At 52.4% G+C, this 23879-nt stretch overlaps 2 protein-coding genes across 3 annotated transcripts in view; both read right to left on the bottom strand.

Annotated features, from left to right (window-relative positions):
* The window catches only part of PPP1R37 (protein phosphatase 1 regulatory subunit 37), a 43903-nt gene extending 27023 nt beyond the window's left edge, over window positions 1-16880 (bottom strand). Inside the window, exon 1 of the mRNA XM_019626297.1 lies at window positions 16516-16880. Within this exon, the coding sequence (XP_019481842.1) occupies window positions 16516-16717 (202 nt within the window). The 5' untranslated portion in view covers window positions 16718-16880. The remainder of the gene's footprint in view (window positions 1-16515) is intronic.
* Window positions 16805-23879, bottom strand: part of GEMIN7 (gem nuclear organelle associated protein 7) — a 14390-nt gene continuing 7315 nt past the window's right edge. Inside the window, exons 3-5 of one of the 2 annotated variants that reach the window (XM_019626300.1) lie at window positions 23432-23557; window positions 21242-21315; window positions 16966-19419 (exon numbers count right to left, since the gene is read on the bottom strand). In XM_019626300.1, the coding sequence (XP_019481845.1) occupies window positions 19016-19411 (396 nt within the window). In that variant the 5' untranslated portion in view covers window positions 19412-19419; window positions 21242-21315; window positions 23432-23557 and the 3' untranslated portion in view covers window positions 16966-19015. The other variant, XM_019626299.1, reaches the window with a different exon arrangement.

The following is a 23879-nucleotide window of genomic DNA, read 5'->3' as shown; positions in this document are numbered from 1 at the left end:
TAGGCTGCAGCCCCTGCTGCAGTGTGTTGCCATGGGCTACCGTGTGTAGCCAGCAGCCTGTCCAGAAGCTGGCGACTGATCTGCCTCGCCTGGGAAGCGCGCAATGATGGTGCCAGCTTGGGCCAGTGAAGCAACGTCCTCTACAACTAGACTGAAGAACAAAAAAAAAAAAGGACAGCAACTTGTCTGTTCCCCTTCCCCCAATTCCCCAATAAAAATCTTTTGGGGGAAAAAAAAAAGCAGAGGGAAGGAGAAGAGTGTTGCAGCAGAGGGAATAGCACATGCAAAGGTTCAGAGGAGAGAGGGCTGGGGGCTCCTCTGGGAACTGAAGGTCAATGTCAGGGTCAAATAAAGCAAACGGGCAAGGGACCCAAGCACAGGGCTGGGGACACCGAGGTGCTTGAAAAAGGTCTGCAAGTCACTTAGTGGCTCACTGCTTCCCATCACTGTCACCCACCAAAGTCCTAGGGAGGCGACAGGCCAAGCTCGGGGAAGGGAGCCTCTGAGAAAGTTAGTGCCCATCAGGGGACAACCAGCCCTGCCAGAACCAGACAGGCTATTTCAGGCTGCCCGCCTCAGGCTTCCAGTCTGAGGCACCAAGTGGCCAGCTGCACACGGAGGCATAGGGGAAGCTCTAGTTTGAGAAGTGAAAATCAAGGCTCCTGGGATAGAAACTGGGTGCCTGAAGCTTTTAATGGCCCAACTTCACGCTCTCCCTCTGTGAAAGGTGAGTAACACCACTTACCCTCAGGTCTGTTTGGGAACTATAGGAGGCATTTATTCATTCATTCTTTACCAAACCACCGGGGCTGGGCAGACAAAAGAGAACAAAACAGACCTGATCCCTGCCTGGGGAGTAATTGCTAGGAAGGCAGACAAATAAGCACACAAATAAAAACGACAAGTTTTAAGAAAAACACTCTTACAGGAAAAAAAACGGAGGCATGCACATTTAGATTGAGAGTAGCAGTTAGGAAAGACCTGGAAAAGGAAAGAACATTTAAGCTGAGACCTAAAAGGTAGGAGTCAGAAATTCCTTCCTTCCTTCCAATATTTCTCTAGTGCCTATTCTGTGCCAGGTACTATTCTAGATGTGCGGGCTGCAGCAGTGAACTGAAACAGCTGCACATCCGCTCCAAAGCTGCTCACACTGGAGAGGGGGTCACAGGACAGTAAGTGGATGGAAACAAACCGTAGTCACACAAAAGTTGAGAGAACCCTCCTAGGCAGAAGAAAGTGGCAGCGCAGAGGCCTGGCATGTGGATGCAGGAGCAAAACCCAGGGATGGAGGGGGTGCCTGAGATGAGGCAGAGACATGGGTGGGGCCACAGCCTACAGGGTCAGAGAACAGGAATTAGGGAGCTATGGGGGGAGGGGGAGATGGCAAATGATAAAAGGGACCCTCGTACATGGAATGCTGATGACCTGGTTGCCCCGCTGTGAGAGGAGCTGGAGTCTGGGCTCCTGGGACTCGCTGCACCTCCACAGCTGTGGCCCTACTGACGTGTCCGGGGACCTGGACTGGGCTGTCCTGGCTTCCGCCGCCTTCTTCAAAGGAGCACAATCTCAGCAAGTGACTGATGGTTCCTAGTCACAAAATGAGGGGCCCCACCAGCTTCACCGGATTGCTCAGCCTGGTGTTCAGCAAACAGTGGCTGCAGTTGTGTTTATATGGGATCCTCTCTGTATCCGGCTGTTGCTTTGCCTGGGCCTGTCTGCCACTAAAGCGACCTCCCTCTACACTGCGCTGCCGCTAGGGCCCAGGCTTAGCCAGCCTCCTCTGCTCTCTCTGTCCAGCCACCAGCTGCTCGGCTGGGCTGGGAGGGGTGCTCTACAATGGAGACCCAGTGAAAGAGCAAAGGATAAAGTGATTCTTTTCAAGAAGGAAAGAGATGTCCTGCTCCCCTCCCCCAACTTATCCGCAAGGCAAATGATAAAACGAGGAAAACTGTACCTGTAAAATAAAATTCCAAGAATCAATGATTTCAAAGGAGGAGTCCTTACAAAAGGTCCCAAAACAAAAATAGGCAAAGGCTATGAAAAAAACAACTCCCAAAAGTATGTAACGTGTTAACAATAAACAGGTTAACTGCTAGTCAAAGGAATACTCATTAAACCAAGACACCATCTTGGCATCAAGACACCCAAATGCAAGTATTACTCATTCATTTATTTAAAACAAACAAACAAACAAACAAAAAACAACTCGAGATACAACCAAGATCCAGCTGAACATAACTGCATCCAACAGTGGGTAAACTGAAAACCCCTAGGCAATTTTCAGAGGGTAACTAAGAGAACAAAACTGTAGATAAAAGCTGAAATATGATTTCAAAATAGTTTTCTGTAGTGCTTTACCTTTTACATCTGAGAGCCTCGTCAGGGCTTGGGGGCTGGCCTTTCCCCATCATTTGTCTTCATGTGCTTATTGGTTAATTAGCTGACTGGTAAACTTATTCTTTTTAAACTTCCGAGCCCCCCCCCCGCCAGAATGAATGAATGGATAAATAAATAAATAAAATGAAACTAAAAAAAATAAGCTTCCAAGTCTTTCCATGACTGTCAGCATAATGCACTGGTTCCTCGATTTCTAACTCCAGCTCCACGCCAACCCAACACACACTTTTTTTTGGTAACTGTCACCACATACATTTAATCCTACTGTAAGTGTGTCTCTGCTTTGAATGATAACTATAGTCCTTGCAATCATCCTATTAGCATATAGCAGCAATAAAAAAAAAAACCTGTAGTGTATTTCACAAAAAATTTAAAAAAAAAAAAACACACACAAAAACCTGTAAAAGAGTGAAAGGACTCCAGCTCAAGGCTCACAGTCCTATGCAGGCACAGACAGTATGTGAGGCTTCAAGGCCTCCTTCCTACCCTCTGACCTGCTAAAACCACCTTCTAGGAATTTCTTCTGAGAAAGCTCCCCGTGATGAACATGAAGATTTATGGACAAGGATGAACGTCACTGCATTATTTATGCAACTGGAAACTGGAAAGGACTTCAATGCTCAGCAACGCGGAAATGGCTAGAACAAATTACAATGGCCCGGTGATGTATTTTAATGGTGCTTTGTACAAAATGCGAAAATGAAGTGAAAACACAGGATGCTCAATGCAGTCTCCTCCCAGTTTTATTTTTATCTATCTGTGGCAGTCTATCCAGCCATAGAAAAGAAATGGGAAGGAAACGCTCTGGCATTTAGCGTTGAAAACATCCCAGGTGGTGCAAATCATTTCTCTGATAAGAGCCTGCATCTAGAATATAGGACAGAACACTTACAACTCAATAATAAAAAGGCAAACAACCCAGTTTTTACACAGGCAAAGGATCTGAAAGGACATTTCTCCAGAGAAGATATACAAGTGCCCAATAAACCTATGAAACGATGCTCAATGACATCCGCCATCAGAGAAATGCCATTCACAGCCACAGTGAGATCCCACTTCATATCCTCTAGAGCAGCTAGAAGCAAAAGGACAGACAGAGACAAGGATGTGGAGGAGAATATCAAGTGGGGCAATGGCTTGGGAAACCGGTCCGGCAATTGCTCGAATGGTTGAACAGTCACCATACGACCCAGCCAATTCCACTCCTAGAGAAACGAAAACATTCATCCACACAAAAACTTGTACATTAATATCCACAGCAGCATTGTTCATAATAGCCAGAGTAGCAACAACCCAAATAAAGACCAACAGATTAATAAATAAAATGTTCCACGCAATGGAACATATACTTTCAGCAATAACCAGGAATGACGTACTGGCACGTACGTGAACTTTGAAAACAGCACGGTAAATGAAATAAGCCACATACAAAAGGCCACAGATTACATGATTCCATTTATATGAAGTGTTCAGAAGCTAATGAGGCAGAAAGCAGATCAGTGGTTGTTGCCTTGGTCAGAAGGTGGATGGGACGGGGCTTGGGGGTGATGGCTAAGGGGGTACATGCTTTCTTTTAGGGGTAATGAAAATGTTGTAAAATTGACTGTGATGATAGACGTACAACCGTGCAAAACTGAAAACCAATGAGTTGCACACTTTGAATGAGTGAAATGTGCGTGAATTATTAATATATCTCAATTAAGCTGTTTTAAAAAAAAATTCCAGATGGTGAATTTAACAAGTGCTTTTTATTTTCATTTTTAGACTTTCCAACTTTTTTTTTTTTTTTGTACAATGAACAGACCCAATTATTAAAGTCAGGAGAGGATCAAGGTAGTGATCCTTTCCTTAGTTACAACTATTACGGGCTACCGCGGTGGGTGACGCACACCCTTCTCGCCCAGCTGCCCTCATCAGCTCCGCGAGGGGGAAGGGGATGGAGGTTCCCACACACAAGCTCCCTCAGTGTGCGTGGTGGGCCGGAGATGGAATGTCCACCTCCCCAGAGCCCCAGCCCTTTCTGCGAGTAACAACTTCACACAGCAAGTGGCCGCGGGGGGGAGGGGGGGGCAGGTGCACAACAAAGCAGGTCTCTTCCCCTGCCCTCCCCAGACGTGTCACTCTGCCCCTCAAAGCTACAGAGGTGGCAGAGGGGAGCAGCAGGAGCCCTGTCCTGAGCGCCAGGCCATTCCTCTCCAGCCTCATTTGTAAAACAAGGAAGTTACCCCTCCACCCCTGGTAATCCAGACTCTGGAGACCGGGAAGGGGCATGTGCTAGCCCCGGGGAAACTCTTGGCTGGGTGGTCAAGGAGCATAGGCATTTGCACCCAACAGCTGGTGGTGGTACAGTAAGTCAGATGGGTGGCCCTGCCTGCTGATGCCTGCTTCACCCATTGGGCTCACCAGCCTAGGGTATCTTCCCCAGGACCAGAGAGGGTCATGTGCTGTCAGGCATGGGAACTCCAGGGAGGGCTCCATGGAGAGCACTACCTCTGGGCTCTGCCCATCCCCCTCCTCCATGCTAATGAAACTTGAGCTCCTGCCCTGTGCCTGGGGCTGTGACAGGGACACAGCAGCGACGGAGATAGCCCTGTCCTGCCCTCCCAGGGCTCAGTCTCCAGACAGGGACAACCCAGAGTGGGCAGGGCTGGGACAGGGGAGCCCAGAAAAGCTCAGCACTGCAGATCCCCAGGGCTGAGCCCAGGCCCAGCAGGAAAGAAGGCCCCCCGGGGGAATGCAGCACTTTCTGGTCACTTTGGTCACATTGGAGAGAGCTAGGGCAGGAAGCAAGGATCCCAAGCTTGCGGAAAGAAGGGGGCTACAGGACACGGAATGAGACGGGGTAAGAGGAGAGGAGAGAGGATGGAGGCCTGAGCTGGGTGGCTGGATGCCACTGACATCCTCCATCTCCTCCTGTGACACGCCTTGTTGTTGGGGGGATGAGGAATCAGGTCACCTGCCACAAAGGTAGAAAGGCGGATCGGTTACCAGAACCTGGGCTCTCTCAGCCCATGCCACTCACTTTCCTAAATGGTGGGAGTGACCTATGCAGAGACAGAAAAACACACGCAGTAGGAAAGGATCTCCGGCACCATCTTGTTGCATAGAGAGGGCAGTGCCTTGGCCTACGACCCCACAGCAAGTCAAAAGCAAAAGTGGTCTGTGTCCCAGTCCTGCACTCCTGCAATCTACCAGGCTGGCTAGCTCAGGGGTCTGCCAGATCTGGCAGGGGAACACCAGAGGCAGACTTGGTGTCCTCCTCTCCTCTTCACACTTCTTTCCTGGACCTTGGCTGCAGGAGGGCAGGTCCTGTCTAGTACCTAGAGCCCAGCATGTCACAATGCTTTTCTCCACCTACCAGATAAGCTCCTGCTCAGGGCCAGGCACAGTGCCACGTGTGTGGGCACCGGGGAGACAGTGGCACCACACCAAACCCACTCCCTCTCTCATGATGCTTACAGTCTAGGGGGCAAGAGAGAATATCGGCAGGCCTGCAGATAAACAGATCACTGACCGCTGGGTTTGCTGGTACTTGAAGGGCGAGCTAGAGCCGTGAGAGCAAGGCCAGCATTCCATGGCAGAACATGGGGAGCTCCTCGAATGTTCTAGGAACTGAAAGGAAGCCACCATACTTGAACCCAGGCAGAGCATGAGGAAGGGTGATCCCAGCTGTGGTCAGTAAGGGTGGCAGGCACCAGGCCACCTAAGCTGGTGCAGGGACCCTGAACTGGGTGTGAAAAGCAGAGGGGAGAGGGTCACAAAGTGTCATCTGAAGCAGCGGAGTAAAGAGGTCTGCTGTTTCGAGAATGCAGAGGGAGCACCAGCGAGTAGGGCAAGCAGCCAGAGCTCCACCGGGCACAGGCAGAGCCGAGTACAGACAAAACGAGTGTGTGTCAGTAAGGAACGAATGAAGAAATGGATGAGTGAGCAAATGGTCCAAAAAATGACATGTTCCCCCAGACCTCTTCAAGATCCCCAACCCTTTTGAGGCCCCAGCCTGGGGTGCTCGTTAGTAGACCCATTTTGCCTAGAGTCCCTAATGTGCCTGGGTGTGTTCATCCTCTGGGGAGCCGGATGGACAAGACGCAGTCCCTCAGGGAGCTTCTGGGTCCAGTGGCGGGGAGATGGACCCAAACAAATAACAACAGTGTGAGGGGCCGGCCGAGTGGCGCAATGGTTAAGAACTGGCTTGGGATGCCAGAGGGCCCCGGTTCAGATCCCACATATGAGGGCCAGTGACACTGCCCTCTTCAGCTAAGATGCTGAACAACAGCTCAACCTGGAGCTGGGCTGCCGTGAGTCGCCGGCGATGGCGTAGGCTGCAGCCCCTGCTGCAGTGGGTTGCCATGAGCTACCGTGTGTAGTCAGCAGCCAGCGCGAGCGGCCAGCAGCCGCAGTGAGCGGCCGTCCAGAAGCCGGCGACTGATCTGCCTCCCCTGGGAAGAGCGCAATGATGGTGCCAACTTGGGCCAGTGAAGCAACGTCCTCCACAACTAGACTGAAGAACAAAAACGACAGCAATTTGTCTGTTCCCCTTCCCCCAATTCCCCAGCACTGTTCCCTTCCTCCCAATACCCCAATAAAAATCTTTAAAAAAAAAAAAACAGTGTGAGGAGGTGTCATAGGAACCTGGGAGAGTGCAGCAGCACTGCGGGGACCAGGGAGGGCTTCACGGAGGAGGTGACTCGTGAGCCAGCATGAAAGGATGAGCAGCAGTTGGTCAGGAAAGGCAGGAGACTGGCGAAGGGCACGCTGAGCAGAAGGAACCGCAGAGGGAACCACTCACTGTCTGGGGTCAGGAGGAGGCTGGAGTCAGCAGGGGGCGGGGAAGGACAGATGAGGGACAGCAAGTGGGAAGGGCCTCCCACCAGGCTCAGAGGTGTGGCTTTTCTCCTGTGGTTATGAAGGAGCAGAGCAGAGGATGAGAACCATTCCTTCTGGTTTGACCAGGGCTCCTTCCCTTACTCTCTGTGTGGCCTTGGCAACCCCCAACCCCCGCCCCCGCCTCGTCTTGTCCCATCTGCTGCTGTGAAGGTTAAACGAGTAAATGCACGTGAAGAGCTCAGGCCTGGAAGAGCTCCATAACAGGGGGCTGTGATGGTCACCACCACTACAACCATCACGGCCATCATTATCAATCATCCAGAAGCAGGACCCTCCGCTGGGTCACTTCCTGCTGTTTGCTTTCACCTCCTGGCAGCCCCTCTTGCCCTGCTGCACTTTGCTTTGCACAAAGGGGAGGGCTGCACAGACCGTGAGCGGCTCTCCCACTACATGCTGACAGCAGCTGGCACCACACGAAGACTGTGGAGAGATGGAGGGGTGGGTGTGAAGGTGGCACACGAGTCCAATCCCAATAGGTTCCAACAGGGGCCCGCCTACCCGACCAGGAAGGACACCCCCGCTGGGATCCAACAAGGCCTCCCTAGCATCAGACTGTAGGGCTCCCAACCCAGGCTTCTGCTGGGAAGGGAGAGGGAGGCAGGCAAGTCACATGAGGCGAGTGGCTGTCAGGAGACACTTCCAAACCGCCACCCCCACCTTGAGGCACCAGCTCCACACGCATCAGCTGCAGAGTAAGGAAGGGGGTGAGTCGAACTGCAGAGCGCCTACTGTGTACCTCCATCCACCACCAATCCCTCCAACGTGAGGGCCTGTGGAGTGCTGGGGTTCTGGGGACATCAAGGGGAGCCAAACAGAGATGGGCCCTGCCTCCGAGGAACTGCCTTCCGAATGCAGTGAAACATAACCAAAGCGTGACGGATGTCTACCATTCCTGTGGGCACACAGTCTCTGAACCCCCTTCCTGGAATTGGGGATCCCCTCCACCTCTCCCACATTAACGGGAACACCAGACCCCAGGATCCTGTGCAACTCTACCCTGGAGCCCCACCAGGGCTCAGCCACACAGGGGGTTGCCCCCAATCTCCAGCTGCCAAAGGCGGCACGGGCTGCCCTAACACAGCAGCATCAGGGCGAGGCAGGGCAGTGGCAGTGCCTGCCTGGGAGCAGTGCTGTCCAGGACCCCGGACATTCATTCTCACCAGACCTGCTCAACACTGGGGTATGGGTGTGCTCCCAGCTGCGGAAGCCTGGCTCCTCTCAGGGAGTTGGAAAGCTTTGAAATAGACTCCTCATCTGCCCAAATGGCCTCACACAGGGACCATGTGGCAAGGGGAGGTTTCAGGACATGCCCAGTTCGCACAGCTGAATTCACACCCAGGCAGAGTGCTCACCTATCCCATCCTGCTCGGGGAGGAGGGACATTGCTTTTAGGGAGGAGGGAGTCAGGGCAGGCTTGAGGCAGGGAAACGACCTCATTCAGCTTGTCCAAGTCCTTCCTGAGCGCCTGCAATAGCTAGTGACTGCTTCCGTCACTTTCCAAGTATGGAATAATCTAATCCTCAATTCCCACACAAATGAGGATCCTGAGGCTGCAAAGCTGAACGACTCGCCCTTGGGGCAGAGCTGGACAGACACCAGTGGGCCCCAAAGCCCGAGCCTCAAACTGCCTCTCATGTCACTGAAATATCAGACTCAGGGACGAGGCCCACTGGGGGCTCCATAATCTCCTACTGGAAATCCTTGGGCCAGGTGTGTTCCAGAATTCAGAATTCCCTGGATTTTACAAGAGTGATAGGATGCCTGTATTATGCTAAGACCCCAGCAGGGTCTGGCACCATTTTTATTGTTTTCTGGATCTGGGAAGTGTAGGACCTAAAGGGACCATACAGGTGAAGCCACTTGCTGAGGTCACATGGGAGGGAGCGGGAGACGACCCAGACCACGTGCTGCCCACCACCCCACTCAAAAGCAGGATGAACTAACGGTGGGGGGATAGGAAGGAGAGAATGGATAGGGAGAAACTGTCACCTTAGAAGTGTTACAGAAAATGCTGGTGATGCAAAAGCCTTCTGGGGGAAGGGGAAAGGCTGTTCAGCTAAACCTGATGAATAAATCAGTGAAGTCAAATGTCAGCTGTTAGCCAATGTGGGGCCATACATGCCCAGAGCCTACAGGCTCCTGGTCCATGGCCTCAGTCTCACCCTCCTCCATGCCATCCCCCGAAAGGTTCTGTTGAAAACACCAGGCATGACCTTTCTTTAATCCCTCTGCTGGCTCCACGCTGCCCTCAGGCTAACACGGCCCAGGAGGCCCCACCAGGCAGGTGGTCCCAATGCCTTCTCCAGCCTCACCTCTGACCCTCCTGCCTCCACTTGCAGAATCCCCACTCCAGTAACACTGGATTTTTTCTGTTCCTCCGATGTGCCTCTCCGCCCCCAAGACTCTGCACATCCTTCCAACTGCTCCTCACCTGGCTAACTTCTATGACTCCTTAGACCCCATGGCCTTTCCTCCTGGACGCCGCCTCTGCCCTGCGCACCTGCATACACTCCGTGACCTCTTCCTCATCAGAGTCCCAGGCACCTTGGTTTGATTAGAATCATTTACGGTGTGTCTCCCTCACTTGACGGTGACCTCCACGGAGGCAGGGACTGGGTCTGTCTGCTTCCCCAACCCCTCACACCTGGCATGGCCACGTCCCGCTAAAGGAATGGTTGGTTGGTCCCCGGATCAGAGATGCAAATTCAGCCAGGGTGTACTGAGCACCTACCACATACCAGACACAGGGTGGCACAGGAAGAACTCAGGCCAAGGGTCAGAGGAAGGACCCCTTGCTGAGGACAGAGGGGTGGCACTGACCTCCCAGGACACCTGTCCAAGAGCCACACACAGCGAAAGCCCCTCCCGAGCACCTACTGGGCCAGGCCCTTAACGCGGTCTGTTTTTCATTCCCGCTACAACACTGCAAGGCCAGAACCATCACCTCTGTTTGTAAAGGGTTATGGGTTTTCGATCAAGAAAGTACACGGTACACAGGCTGAATGCAGCAGCTTGCCAAAGCACATGCAGCCAGCACACAGGGGACGCATGCAGGCTCCAGAGCCAGACTGCATGGGTTAGAATCCCAGCTCAGTTACTTACTGGCTCCGTGACTACAGGTAAGTTACGTCACCTCTCTGTGCCTCCGTTTTCTCATCGGCAAATTAGAAAGAATAGCACCTACCTCCTGGGGTGGTTGTGAGATTTCACTGAGATAATACATGAAAGGCACTTAGCCCAGTGGCGGGCACATGGAAGGCAATGAGCGGTGACAATTAAGGTCATGCAGCGAGCAGGGACTTCAACCCAAGCCCCTCGACACTCTACTGCAGCGGGCTGCCTTCCCAACTCGAACTTCTGCAGTTACCCCAAGTCAGGCATTTCAATGCTCACCTCACGATTTGCTCTAAAACCCGTTTGAGGTCAACCCCTGCCTCCCTTGAACTGAGGTCCGGAAGGCAGGCTTGGGGATTGAGCACTGACCAGCTGAGCTAAACACAGAGCCTTGAAGAGAAGAACAGCCAAACCTGGCCAACAGAGCCGCCCGGGGAGCTTTGTAGGAACAGATTCCCGGGCCCCATTCCCAGAGGCTGCCTCTTACAGCCCGTCTAGCCGGAGCACCTGGCTCCATGGTTAATACTTTTGGAGCCCGCCTCGCTCCCAGAACACACAAGCACTTCCACTGACCCACTCAGTGACCATTCACTGAGTGCCTATTGTGTGCTAGCTGTGCGTGCCCTCTCTGGGGCTCAGGGTGGTGCCAGGGCCTGCCTGCAGGTCTCTGAGACAGGGCCCCTGTCCTGCACAGACTGGATTAACTACTCCAAAGAGCTTTCTCCCAAATGCCAGCAAGGGTATGAGGAAAAACCTCATTCCTCTTACAGTCACCCAGCGCCCGAGCCCTCTCGCATGCCAACCTGAGGTCACAGAGGTGACTTGCAGAGTCTTTGCCCTTGAAGAGGGAAATACGATGCGAACACAAACTAAGCGCGGGAGGTGGAAAGAATGAGGGCAGCCTCCCTGAGTGTGAGTGTGCAGAGGGCCTAGCCTGGCAGAGCAGGCACTCACACCACAGGGCCATCAACCTGGTTACGTCCCGACAGGGCAGAGGGCTGGGGTGGGGGACCCAATCTAGCGGGGACTCGCCCAGGGAGGAGCTGACACTTGTCCAAAGTCACCAGCTGCTATCTGAGGAGGCTGGGGCTAACATTCTTACTCTAGAATCTTGGTGCCCTTGAGGCCTCTCAGGCTGGTGGGCCAAGCCATGCTCATGAAGTTTCAGCTCAAGAGGTTGGGCAACTTGCTCACAGTCCACCCAGCTTGTAATGGACAGGATCAGGCCTGGAGCCCGAGGTCTCTCCCACATCCAGCCAGGGATGGCTGGGGTGCTCACCTAAGAGGAGGAGGCCTCTGAGGAGACAGCAGGATTCTTATGGGGCAGACACTGGGGGGAAGTGTGGGTGCAAATACACAAAACAGGCACAAAGCACCCTCCGGGCTGGGGGCTGCAGGTGGGGGGAGAGGACCGGTGATGGCAGGAAAAGCAAGGGAGACATCTGCTGAGCGCTCACTATGGACTCGGTTGTCTTACTCAGTCCTCACCATCAGCCTATCAGGAGGTACTGTTGTTGTCAGCTGCATTTCATGGACAGAAAAATTGTGGCCAGAGAGAACAACTGCTCTAAGTCACACAGCAGATCGCCCAACATCACACGGCAGAGTCCTGTGCCCTCGCTGGGGTAGAGGGTGAAGTTGGGCCCAGATGGAAATCTGAGCAAAAGCATCAAAGCCACCCCCACCCCACCCCCACACTCCCCGCGGCCCCATTGCCTACTCTCCAGCAACACCACCACTTATGCTCAAACCTGCCGACTTTTAACCGAGAGCCTCTCTGTATCACTGACAGGTGCACTTTTACCTGTCCAACCAGTTTGAAAGACTAAAATTTGCAGCACTAGTTTCAATGAGAACAAACCGTAAGTAATTTCCACTCTCTTTGATTTCCATTTAAGAACACCATGGCCACTGCCCCCATCAACCCCCTCCACCCTCCCCAAGCTCAGGTGGCCAGAGGTGGCTGGAAAGTTTGGGCCCCTTCACTTTGCAAACATCTCCGCTTCACACCAGGAATTTCCTGGTGGGCAAAACTCCCCCTCCCCCACTCTAGGACGGACTCTCCTGGCCTGGAGGTCAGCGAATGGGGAATGAGTCACTGGCAGACTGGAGGGAGGGGGAGACAAGCCTCTCAGACTGTGGCCCTGTCACATGCTTTCCAACGCCTGCCTTGCAAACCCCACGTCTCCTCCCCACACAGCAGCGAGCAGCTGGGACTGGGGAGACAGCTGGGCTTTGGGTCATTCTTGCAGTTTGGTCTGGAAGGGTTCCTGGTATAAGTCGGCCTTGGCCCTCAAAAGAACTGGGACCACAGGCCTGCCACGAGGGGGTGGGGTGGGGTGAGGCAGCAAGCCCCTCCTTTTCTGGTGCCCACTTCCACCCCCCCACCCCAGGAGAGCACAGCGCAAACGTGCCCAACCTGGCAGCACTAAGGCATCCTCCACCACTCACAATTTCCACCCACCTCCTCCCCAAGCTTCACTTCCCATTTACATGCAACTGAGGAGTTGCATCCCATCCCCTCAGACATCTGGGTGGTCAGCAGGGCAGGGATCACTATTTCACAGATGAGGAAACAAGCTCAGAAAGAAGGAGCTGCTTGCTGGAGGCCACAGCACCCTACCTCCAGGGCTGGCCTGGCCTCACCCTTCCAGAATGGCTGCACACATGCCCACCAGCTCTCACCAACCATGATCACTGCATGTTCTTTAAGGGCGGACAGCGTCGGCTCTCCTATTCGGGTTTCCACCAGTGCGAAAACATGGAACGTAACATTAGATGACCATTCGTGCAATGGGGAAAGTAAGCAGGCCCCCGGTGTTGGGGCAGGTGGGGACACTGTATGAGATGGGAGAGCCAGGCAAGGCCCCTCTGTGCACCGGGAGGCCTGGGACCCTCCCTCGCAATCTCCCTCCTCCATAGCATCTCACCTCCAGGAAGCCTCCAACCTGAGACCTCTGGCAGGGCCTGATGGGGCTCTTGCTCTCAAGAAGCGCCCCCAGGGCTCCCACCCGGCTGGGCCAGCACTCTAGTTCCAGTCGCAACCCTCCTCCACCGCAGCCAGAGGCGCTGCGGGTCCCAGCTGAGCTCTCCTCCCAGGGCAAGGCTCTGCTGAGCAGGCACCCTGTGCTGGGGCTCCGATTCCTTTAGTGCTGCTGTCTCCCAGCCCAGGGGTGCTCCTGCACCTCCTGGCCCAGGCAACTTCTCCATCTCTAGGATGGAAGAACAGCTCCTGAATGACCTCTCTCCCAATTCAAACCTGCCAACTCCTCCCTCACTCTTGGCCTCAGAAGTTGTGTCACCACAAATGGCCCCAGAATGAATGGCTCCTCCTTCACCCTTCCCACTAGGTCCACAGCTCAAATGAATCCCCTTGTGCTTTCCCAAGGTTCACAGACCCACTCCAGCAAATCTCCTGCCCCTCCTCCAAGACCAACCAACTCCTCCCTGCCCCCAGCCAAGGCCCTTTGGCCTTTCAACTAGGTAGCCCCTTGGCCCAACTTTCCTCTCTTCTACAGCCTGGCAAGCCTCCACCTCCCTCGGTCCCACGCCAGCCAACAACTCCACTGTCCTCCCTAGGCACAGAGGCTAGGCACCTGCTCCTCAGCTTTGACAGGCCCTCCAACGTCCTGTCCTGCACATCCCATTGTCCAAACTCATCCACTTCACCAAAGACCCCTCCCCTTCCCCGGGGCCCAAGATCACCCAACTCCTTCACCGCCAGACCATTCCTCAACCTTTCTCCCCAGCCAAGACAGACCAACTCTTCCAGCCTACAAATTGACCCATTTCTCCATATCATCACCTCTCCACCTGAGACCCACTGATTCCTCGGGAGTGTGAGTGCTGACCAGTCCTTGCGGTCCCTCTCAACTTCCAGGAATGAGTGACTCCCCTAGCCTGTAAGCGATCACCACCTCCACCCCTTACCCAGGGCAGACCAATCAGCACCGTCCCCTCAACTCCACCCTGCCAGACTCCCACTGACCCTCTTTCTTGATGTTCTTCTCTCCCCTGAAACTCCTTCACTGCCTCTCCAAGGCTGCCCGTGAAAAACAAAACTGAATTTGTCTGGATAACAGCAGCTGCTATTTATGTGGCAGGAACTTACAAGCACTATCTTATTTAATCCTCACAACTGCCTCATGGTAGAAATTAGCACCTCCATTTGCAGAGAAAGAAACGGGAGGCTCAGGGAGGAAAAATGGCTTACTCAAAGCCAGGCAGCTGGTTACACACAGCTGCTCGTCTCCTGAGAACCTGCAGACCAGAAACTTTACCCCACCCCACCCGTGCCAAACTTTCCAGCTGGCCCACCGCAACTTTCCAGCCCACAAACTGACCACCTTCCCTCCCCCTTGCCCCAGGCTCACTAACTGACCCTCTCCTGGAAGCTTGTGAAGCAGAAACATCCAAGCGCCAACCCTGTGAACCAACTCCTCTAGACTGGCCTCTAAAATGACCAATATCACCTAACATCACTCCTAAAATGACCAACAATAACTGCAACTTCATGTAGGCTCACCCTGGCCAATCACTTTTCACACACAATATTATTCAGTCCTCTCTTACACCCTGTGGCATGGGTATTATCATCTACTTTACAGATGGGAAAACTGAGACTCTCAGAGGAGGTAGGCAACCAGCTGACGTCATGAAGTGGGTAAATGGAAGTCAGGATTTGAACTGGGGCCTTTGCTCTTCACCACCCTGCTCGGCCCGTCCAGGTCTTTCCCTCTTCCTGCTCTGAACTCCCTGGATTGGATACCGCACTACAGCCAGGTCCCATTTTGACTCTTCCTTCCTCAGCCCCAGTCCCCCAAACCCTCTAACTTCAAAGTGACCACCTATCTCTGGGGCCTAGAGCCCAGGGACTTGGCTGGCTCCCAATACCAAGATTCTTAAATTAACCCCCATCTCTTTAACAACAACTAGCCAAGCTGGCATTTATGGCGGGCTCCCTGTGTGTTCAGCTTCCAGTTACCACGTTTCTCACTCTCACATCAAAGCCACCAATCCCTCCACTGCCCAGACTAGCAACAGTTCCTCCTCTTTCCCCAGGACCAACAGACCAACTTCTATATAGAGCCAAGGCCAGTCTGCTCCCTGTCCCTGCCGGTTCCACCCCAGTGAGACTGACAGCCTTCCCCGGCACAGAAACAGGCTCACCACTGCCATACATCTGTGGAGTGACTTCCCACCCTTCCAGCCCTATGGGTTAAGGGCACTCTTCTAGCTGCCCTTTCAGCTCCCACAGTGCCTGACCTTCTCCAGGGGACCTATAATTCATAGATTTGTTTCCTCTCTCAACACCTCAAACCACCAAACTTTTTAAATATTCTCACCTTCTACTGACCAGCAACTCCAATTCCCCAACTCTTTCTCAGCGGGACAAAAAAAAAAAAAAAAAAAACCCTTCATCTGCTCCTGAATGACCAATGTTCTGTCTCCCTTTTGGGGGGAAGGGAAAAGCATGCAATCACTTTTCTTCTTACTAATGCCAAGATCTAACACCTCCTCTAACTATCTCACCCACCCCCAAACTGACTACCACCTCTGCTTCTTTTCTGGGAGTTTGTTTACCTTGCCCTCTTCCCAAACCCCGATTTACTGACTACTCTATAACCACAGTCCAGGTTTATTCCTCTTCCTCCTTTCAGCCAAGAAAGTGAGCAAAATGACCACCCATGGTCCCGAGGCATGCAGACCAGGAATTTAACCTCTTTCCATCCCCATGGGCCCAGCAAACTCCTCCACTGCCCTTTCAGCGCCAATGTTGGTTGGCCCTTTCTTCCTTAATGCTATCGTTTGGGGGAACTATGAACTCAAACGCTACCACCTTTCCAATCTCCCAAGACACCAAACTTTAATTGCTCATATTTTTATTCCTAAAATGATCACATTCAGCATCCCTTGGGGCGGGGAGAGGGGTGGACATAAACTACTTTTCACCTTCCCCACCCAATAGCGACCCCCTCCTAACACCCTCCAGCTCTAAACTGACGACTGCCTCCTTAAGTAATCAGTAAGTAAAACTTATTGAGCTGCACCTCCGTGCTGAGCGCTGCACCGTCTCCCGAGACCCCCACAAGTTCGCCCCCGCGCCCGAACTGTAGCTACCGTGTCTCCAGGGGTCTTTGGGCTCCACCGCTCCGGACACGATATCCTCGTCGGAAGGGAACGTGACACGCTTGGCCGCGGCCTTGAGGCGCCCATCGGCCGGGGGCGATGTGGGGCTGGGAGACCGGGCCTCAGCGAGGGCCTCCTCGGCGTCTCCGTCGGCGCCCGGCCCGGGCGGCGCCTCCTGCGGCGGGATCTCCATCGCCGCCGCCGCCGCCTCCTCACGGGGGCCCCGGGGACATGCCCCGGGCCCCGGACTTGTCTCTCCGGGCCCGCCCGCCGTCCCGGGGCATGGGCTCCGCCGCTGCTTCAGGCGCCGCCTCCGTCCGCTCTCCTGGTCGTCGTAGTCGTCGCCGGGAGCCTGAGCGCGCCTCCCCCGAGCCCCGCGTGCGCCTGCTCGTTCGCAGCCGCACTTTCGTTAAGGGCCGGTGAGCCCTCCGCGTACTAAGAAAAGCAGAAAATCGACTTAAGTTATTTGCAGGTAGAGTCACCTCGCAGATTGCTGATGTGGGGAACAAAATATACCAAGAGCCACTAGAAAAAGAAACGTGAGCACTGAATCTGCAGAGCCGGAACTGCAGCGCATGAGGGGAGGGGCGAAATGGACGCCGTCTCCCAGAGCAGCGCGCAAGCGCGAACCTGAGTCGCCCCCAACCCGCCTCCTCGCCTCCATCTAGATAAATGAAGTTCAGGCTAGCACACATTCGTCACACGCTCAGGCATGGAGAAGGGAGTGGAGTTGATAGAAATAAAACACATCTGCTTGGCGGGGCTAGGTCAACTGATAAGGAGAGAGGTAAAGGGGTGGAGAACTTGAAAGGAAGGGTGATAGGAGTTGTGTTAAATATATGAGTACAGGTGATAGATGCTTCGTCTACCTGGAGACGAAGCTATGGCCCCTTGCTTGTTAGACTCTAGTCTTCCACTTGCAGACTGTAGTTTCATCAATAATTCTCTGTATTTGGATAGCGTTGTATATAAAATACAATTTAAACTTATAAACTAAAATAAATGAGCCCATGAGGAGTATCATAGTCTTGACTTAAAGAAAGAAAAAAAAAACTGGGCAAAGAAAGGAATTCCAAAAGTAAGGGACGAATCTGCCAACCAAAATACGGGGCAACGGAGCAGGTAGATCACCAAGCCAGAAGGGAACCAGCATGAGCTCAAGCCACGCCCCCCCCCCTCGCGCTCAATTGAATCACTTAATATTCGCCTCCGCACTTTCGCCTTGCTTTCCCAGCCCATCCAGCAACTTGGGGAGAAAAGTGGGGCTAAAACCCAAAACGGGGACTTGGGGAGGAGCGATGTCGTTGCCGAGGCAACTTGAGAGCTCGGCCAGGGACTCGCCAGAAGTGGCGTTGTTAATGGACGTGCGGGAGATGAGACTTTACACTTGCCTTTAGCAGCATCGGCCACAGCACTTTCGTGACTGAATACAAACGAAGCAAACCTCATCTACAATATATTGAAAGGAATCTTCACTTACATTCTGAAGTTGATGGGATTACAAAGGGAGCAGAAATTACTTTTTTTAGAGCGAATCTGCTGAAAGACTATTAGTGACAGGGCCAAGTGAAGGGAGTGAGTGATGTGGACGGCCATACCACACAGCTGGAGCGAAATGAAGAGGTGACACTTCACCCTAACCCCTAATTCTCAGGCTTTTCTCAATGGCGCGGTGCACAGGGTATGACCCTGGCCCGTGTGAGCCGGGAATCAAATCTTCGGTGGTGTGTGGTCTGCACCACCCAGGCAGGAGCGCACAACCGTGTAACCCAGCACGATCCATGCCCTTAACTATGTACATCCCTGCCCACCCAAAAAAGAAATCTAGTCCAAATCATCCAAGCCTGCCACCCAGGTGGTTCCAGCCATTCCCAAAGACTAGGGGCAGTCCAATCCCCACACCTTAATCCGAGTTGCCCCCAGCCTTTTGATGTGTCCTCCCCTTCTTGGCACAGCTCCTCAGGATTCAGTCTTTGGACAGCTACCCTTCCATCCCCTAAATCTGATTTCATCCCTGTGGGGTACACTTAAAAAACAACAACAAAAACAGGCAGATTTTCCTGGGATAATAGTTGATTCTTTGGCAGGGGGTCAGTATTTGGGAGTATCTTCAGGGTGGTTGAACTTTGCAACGTTTTTAATAAACTGTTTCCCACTTTGCAATTTGCCTTACTTTATTCCCAATGCAACACACACACACACACACACACACACACACACACACACACACACCCGTCTTCAGGAACTGGAATGAGGCCCACATTACTATAGAGTTGAGAGTTCTGTGAGGTAGAGCATTCCTTTCAGTGGGATCTAGAACTCCTGGGATTGCAGAATTTTACTCCCTGGAGGTCCCAAGAAGCCAGAGTTGCTTGGAGCTTGACTCAAAATTCCAAGGGAGTTCCAAACTCTATGAGGCCCAGAGATCTGGAACAGCTGGAGGCCTGGGAATCTGTGGCTAGGCCTAAGGCAGAAGGTGACCACAATGTCTTTATAGCTTGAAGGTGTATGCAATAATGTCACTACACCGGAGCAGTGCCTCAGCCTGCACACCTATCGGAGTCTGCAGCTGCGAGACATAGAAGTTGGCCACGTCCAAGTCGGTGGCTCCGAAGTGGGCGGTCACGTGCACACCCTCATGCAAGGTGAAGCTGACCTGGCGACCCACCATGGCCAGCAAGCTTCGAAGATAGCACTCCCGGAGGGCAGCTCGGGCCCGCTGTTCCTGGGATTCCCGACATTCGTGAATTACAGAAGACTCTGGGGTTTCAGGAACCTTTGGCTTCAGGGGGGCCCTGCGTCCATCAGGGGCAAAGCCTCGACTCAAGCCATCAGGGCCCCGGGGGAGCCGGAGCACAGGCACAGGAGTGGTCAGTGGAGTCTGCATTGTCCTGGCTATTGGGTGAAGAAGAAGAGCAGGGAGCCATTATATGGGAAGGTGGGATGACAGGAAGAGTAAAGACTGAAAGCAGAAGCTTGTCTACCACAACTCAACTCAGCCTGTCCAAACGCAACTCCTGAGCCCCCTCCTGAAATCTGCACCATCTCTCCACCAGTCCCGCTTCCCAGTAACTGGCACCACCGTTCATGAGGCCCAGGAGAGCAGGAACTTCTGTCTGCTTTTATCACAGCTTTATCCCCTAGTTCCTGGCAATAAATATGTGTTGAAAGAACCAACACCCACTTCCTCTCATCTCACACACAGCCCATCCAATCCATCAGGAAATGCTATTTCCCCAACAAATTCCCCATCACACCGAAGCCAGCTTGAAAGGTCACCCACTGGCCAAATCTGGAATGATCTGAACACCTGGCGGGCACCTTCACTAGGCATCAAAGCCAACATGTGCAGTAATGGGACAAACAGACACCTGTGCCTCCTGATGTGATTTACTGAGAAAGACAGGACACAGTGTGTGGTTCCTGCACAGAATGGATTACTTGAATCTAATCCTGAGGACAATCGTTGTCTAATCAATCTAATCAAATTGAGAGACATCCTACAAAAAAATTAGCCTGGATTCCTCAAAACTATCATAGGTCATAAAAGATAAACAAAGGCTGGGGTCGGGGAATATGTATATATTTTCACAACCTAACACTTCTCACTCTCTCAACTGCTAACATCTTGGTCCAGCCACCATCACTTCCTGCCTGGACTATTAAAGTCAACTCCTCACTGCCCCCACCCCTTCCCTTCCACTTTCACACCCCTCCCCTTGTCCCCACACTTAGGCAGAGGGAAATGAGTCAGATCACATCCCTCCTCTGCTCAGAGCCTTCAGGTGGCCTAAGTCAAAGCCAAAGTCCTCACTACAGTTCTCAAAGCCCCCATGCTCCAGATCCTGCCAGCACCCCCGCTTGGTGGCACATCCCAGACACGATGGCCTCCTTGCTGGTCTTCGAGCATGCCTGCACAGTCCCTCTCAGGCCCGGGAGCTGTGGTTCCCTCTGCCTCTATCTCCTTCTCCCCTTCCCTGATGGCGCTTGTCTTAAAGATCTGCCCCTCATCCCTTTCCATCTCCCTGGTCAGTTTCATCACTCTCTGCACACACAGACCCTCTTAGATATGATATTGTATATTTATTGTTCTGCTTATGGTCTTTCTTCCCTGCAAGATGGCTGCCTCCCCACAAGATCTGGCTTTCTCCCCCCACTATCCTCAGCTCCCAGAACACTGAGACCAGGAGATTAAGCTACCAGGCTGCTTAGCTGGGTGACCTCAAGCAAGAGACAGTTTCCTCTTCCATTGTATGGAGAAATAGCACCAACTGCCGCCTCTGCTTGTTATCAGGATTCAACAGACTCATGCAGAATAGGGCCTGGTACATATCAGTTCTCCATAAAATTTAGTTACAGTTGTTATTAGTATTGCTGTGTATCCTGGGGTAAACTGCTTAACTCCTCTGTTCCTGTTCCCCCATCTGTAAAATAGGGATGATAAAAAGACCTAATTCCCAGGGCTGTCATGAGGACTAAGTGACCTAACAAATGTACAATGTTTAGTACTTGTCTGGAACATAGTAAGCACCACTGCTATGATGTTGATTGCATATAGGGAAATGCTGGCTTTGGGGGTAGGAGGAAGAAGAGAGAAGGACCTATGTTTCAGGCAGCTGGACTACTCCCTGTGTTTTAGTCCCCTCCTCTTTAAAGTGACTAAATGAAGTGACTGACAAGTATTAGGCACCCAGTGTCCCTTCCCGGGGTCACTCACGGTCCAGAGATGGTTGAGATTGTCCTTTTTCTCGTTAGACTTTCTGTCTTTGCAGCTCCTTGTCAGAAAGAACCCTGCAGAGAAATGTGCCAAGGCTGTAGACCAGGGTTTCTCAACTTCGGCGCTTGACATTGGACTGGATCATTCTTTGTTGTGGTGGGACTGGCTTGTGCATAGGTGTAGGATTTTAGCAGCACCCCTGGTCTCTACCCACTAGATGTCAGTAGTGACCCCTACCCCCATCCCAAATTGTGACAACCAAAATTGTCTCCTTTGGTAAATAGCATGGTATGAGAATTATACCTCAATAAAGCCATTAAAAAAATAGTCTTGGGCCGGCCGAGTGGCTCATTGGTGAAGAGTTGGCTTGGGAGTGTGAGCTCTGAGCAGCAGGGCCACCGGTTCGGATCCCACATGGGCCAGTGACGCTGCACCCTCTACATCTAAGATGGTGAACAACAGCTCGACCTGGAGCTGGGCTGCCATGAGTCGCTGGCGACAGCGTAGGCTGCAGTGGGGCTGCAGTGGGCTGCTGTAAGCCACCGTGAGTGGCAAGCAGCCAGCGTGAGCTGCTGTGAGCCTCCATGAGCGGGTGTCCAATCGCTGGAGACCGATCTGCCTCAGCCAGGAAGAGCGCAATGATCACAATACCATCATGGGCCAGTAAAGTGACGTCCTCCACAACTAGATTGAATAACAAAAGAACAGCAACTTGTCTGTCCCCCTTACCCGATTCCCCAATGCTGTTCCCTCCCCCAACTCCCCAATAAAATCTTAAAAAAAAAAAAAAAAAGACTTCAGATATTGTCAAATGTTCCCTGGGGGTCAAAAAAAAAGTTTTCTAGTTGAGAACCACTGATACAAACAAACAAGTGGGGGGAGGGAAGATAAAGATGGCTGTTGAGGGCCTGCCGAGTGGCTCAGTTGGTTAAGAGCAGGAGCTCTGAGCAACAGGGTCACCGGTTTGATTCCTACGTGGGCCAGTAAGCTGCACCCAAGCTGAGCTGCCACTGAGCTGTCAACAAGTGGCAGATGGCTCAGATGATGAGAGCATGGCTCAGATGGTGAGAGCACTACTACTAACAATAAGGTTTCCGGTTGGACTCCTGCATGGTATGGTGGGCTATGCCCACCTGCAACTAAGATTGTACACGGCACCTTGAGTTGAGCAGCCACGAGCTGTGGCTGGATGGCGACTGCACTTGGAGCTGAGCTAACTGCGCCCTCCACAACTAAGATTGAAGGATAACTACTTGGCTTTCCCTCTTCCCCAACTCCCCAACAGTGTTCCCCTTCCCCAATTCCCCAATAAAATCTTAAAAAAAAAAAAGATGGTTGCTGAGTATGTGACATATTCACAACCTCATTGAGCACCTGAGAAATGCACATTAAAGCTAAACTGCTATAGGATTCTGCATCTCCCAGATTAGGGAAGATTGAAAGGGCTGATAAAGCATTGTGTTGGAGCAGCTTTGGAACATCTTCAAATCCCTGGTGGCAATTAGGACAGCCTCAAAGAGGGCAGTTTGACAGAATCCAGAAAACTGCTAACGTTGGTCATGCCGTCCTTCCACCCATGAAGATCCCCGGGCGGGAGACTTTGAGCTGCCTTTTTGTACCTTTTGAATTCTGTCCCATGTATTTGTATATCCTATTCAAAAGTTTTAAATTCTGATTTTAAAAAGGGGTGTATTGTAATGCTTCCATGTCCCTTAAGAAATGTTAGATTCCCACTCAGGAATCTGAGCTCCCTCTCCAATTCTTACAGTCACACACGCCCCAAACCTTTCTGTCCCCACCCAGACCTTTCCCAGGCTCCTGTGTAACTAGCTGCTAAGTCCTATCGATCAGACACCCCCACTGGGTGCTCAAATCATTTGCTCATTAGCAAAAGCCAGTAATTTTCTCTATACAGGGCCCCGATAGTAAATATTTTAGGCTTCGTGGGTCACAGGGTTTCTGTCACAACTACTCAACTCTGCCATAGCAGCAGGAAAGCCGTTAATAAAAATGTAAACAATGAACATGGCTGTGCTCCAATGAAACGTTTCTTAGTAGGACACTGAAATTTGAATTTTATATAACTTCACAGGTCACAAAACTTTTTTTGAGTTTTCCACCACTTAAAAATGCAAAACCCACTCTTAGCTCATGGGCCATGCAAGAAGAGGTGGCAGGGCCACAGCTTACCGCCCAGGAGAGAAGATAAGAGTGTGGAGGCAGGGAGATCAGTGGGTTCGAGCCCCAGGTTCCCTACCAGGGATCCCAGCAGGTCACTGCAACTCTACCAGCAGCCTCCCTGAGCCAGTTCCTCATCTGTGAAATGAAGCATAAAAAAGATCTTCTAGGGTGTTGAGAGAAGGGAGACTCTCTGGGGAGGGGAGGGGAGTGGGGAGGGAGGTTAGTGATTACATAGGCAAAGGGCATCCCAGTGTCCTAGACTCCTGGCTTTCTCTACCACCCACATTCAGGACATCAGTAAAGCTTGTCAACTCCACCTTCAAAAAATGCATCCAGGGGCCGGCCAAGTGGCGCATTGGTTAAGAACTGGTTTGGGATGCCAGAGGGCCCCGGTTCGGATCCCACATATGAGGGCCAGTGACACTGCCCTCTGCAGCTAAGATGCTGAACAACAGCT

This window comes from Hipposideros armiger, unplaced genomic scaffold (genome assembly GCF_001890085.2).
Source record: "Hipposideros armiger isolate ML-2016 unplaced genomic scaffold, ASM189008v1 scaffold_664, whole genome shotgun sequence".
NCBI lineage: Eukaryota > Metazoa > Chordata > Mammalia > Chiroptera > Hipposideridae > Hipposideros > Hipposideros armiger.
This window is presented reverse-complemented; position numbering and strand designations above follow the sequence as displayed.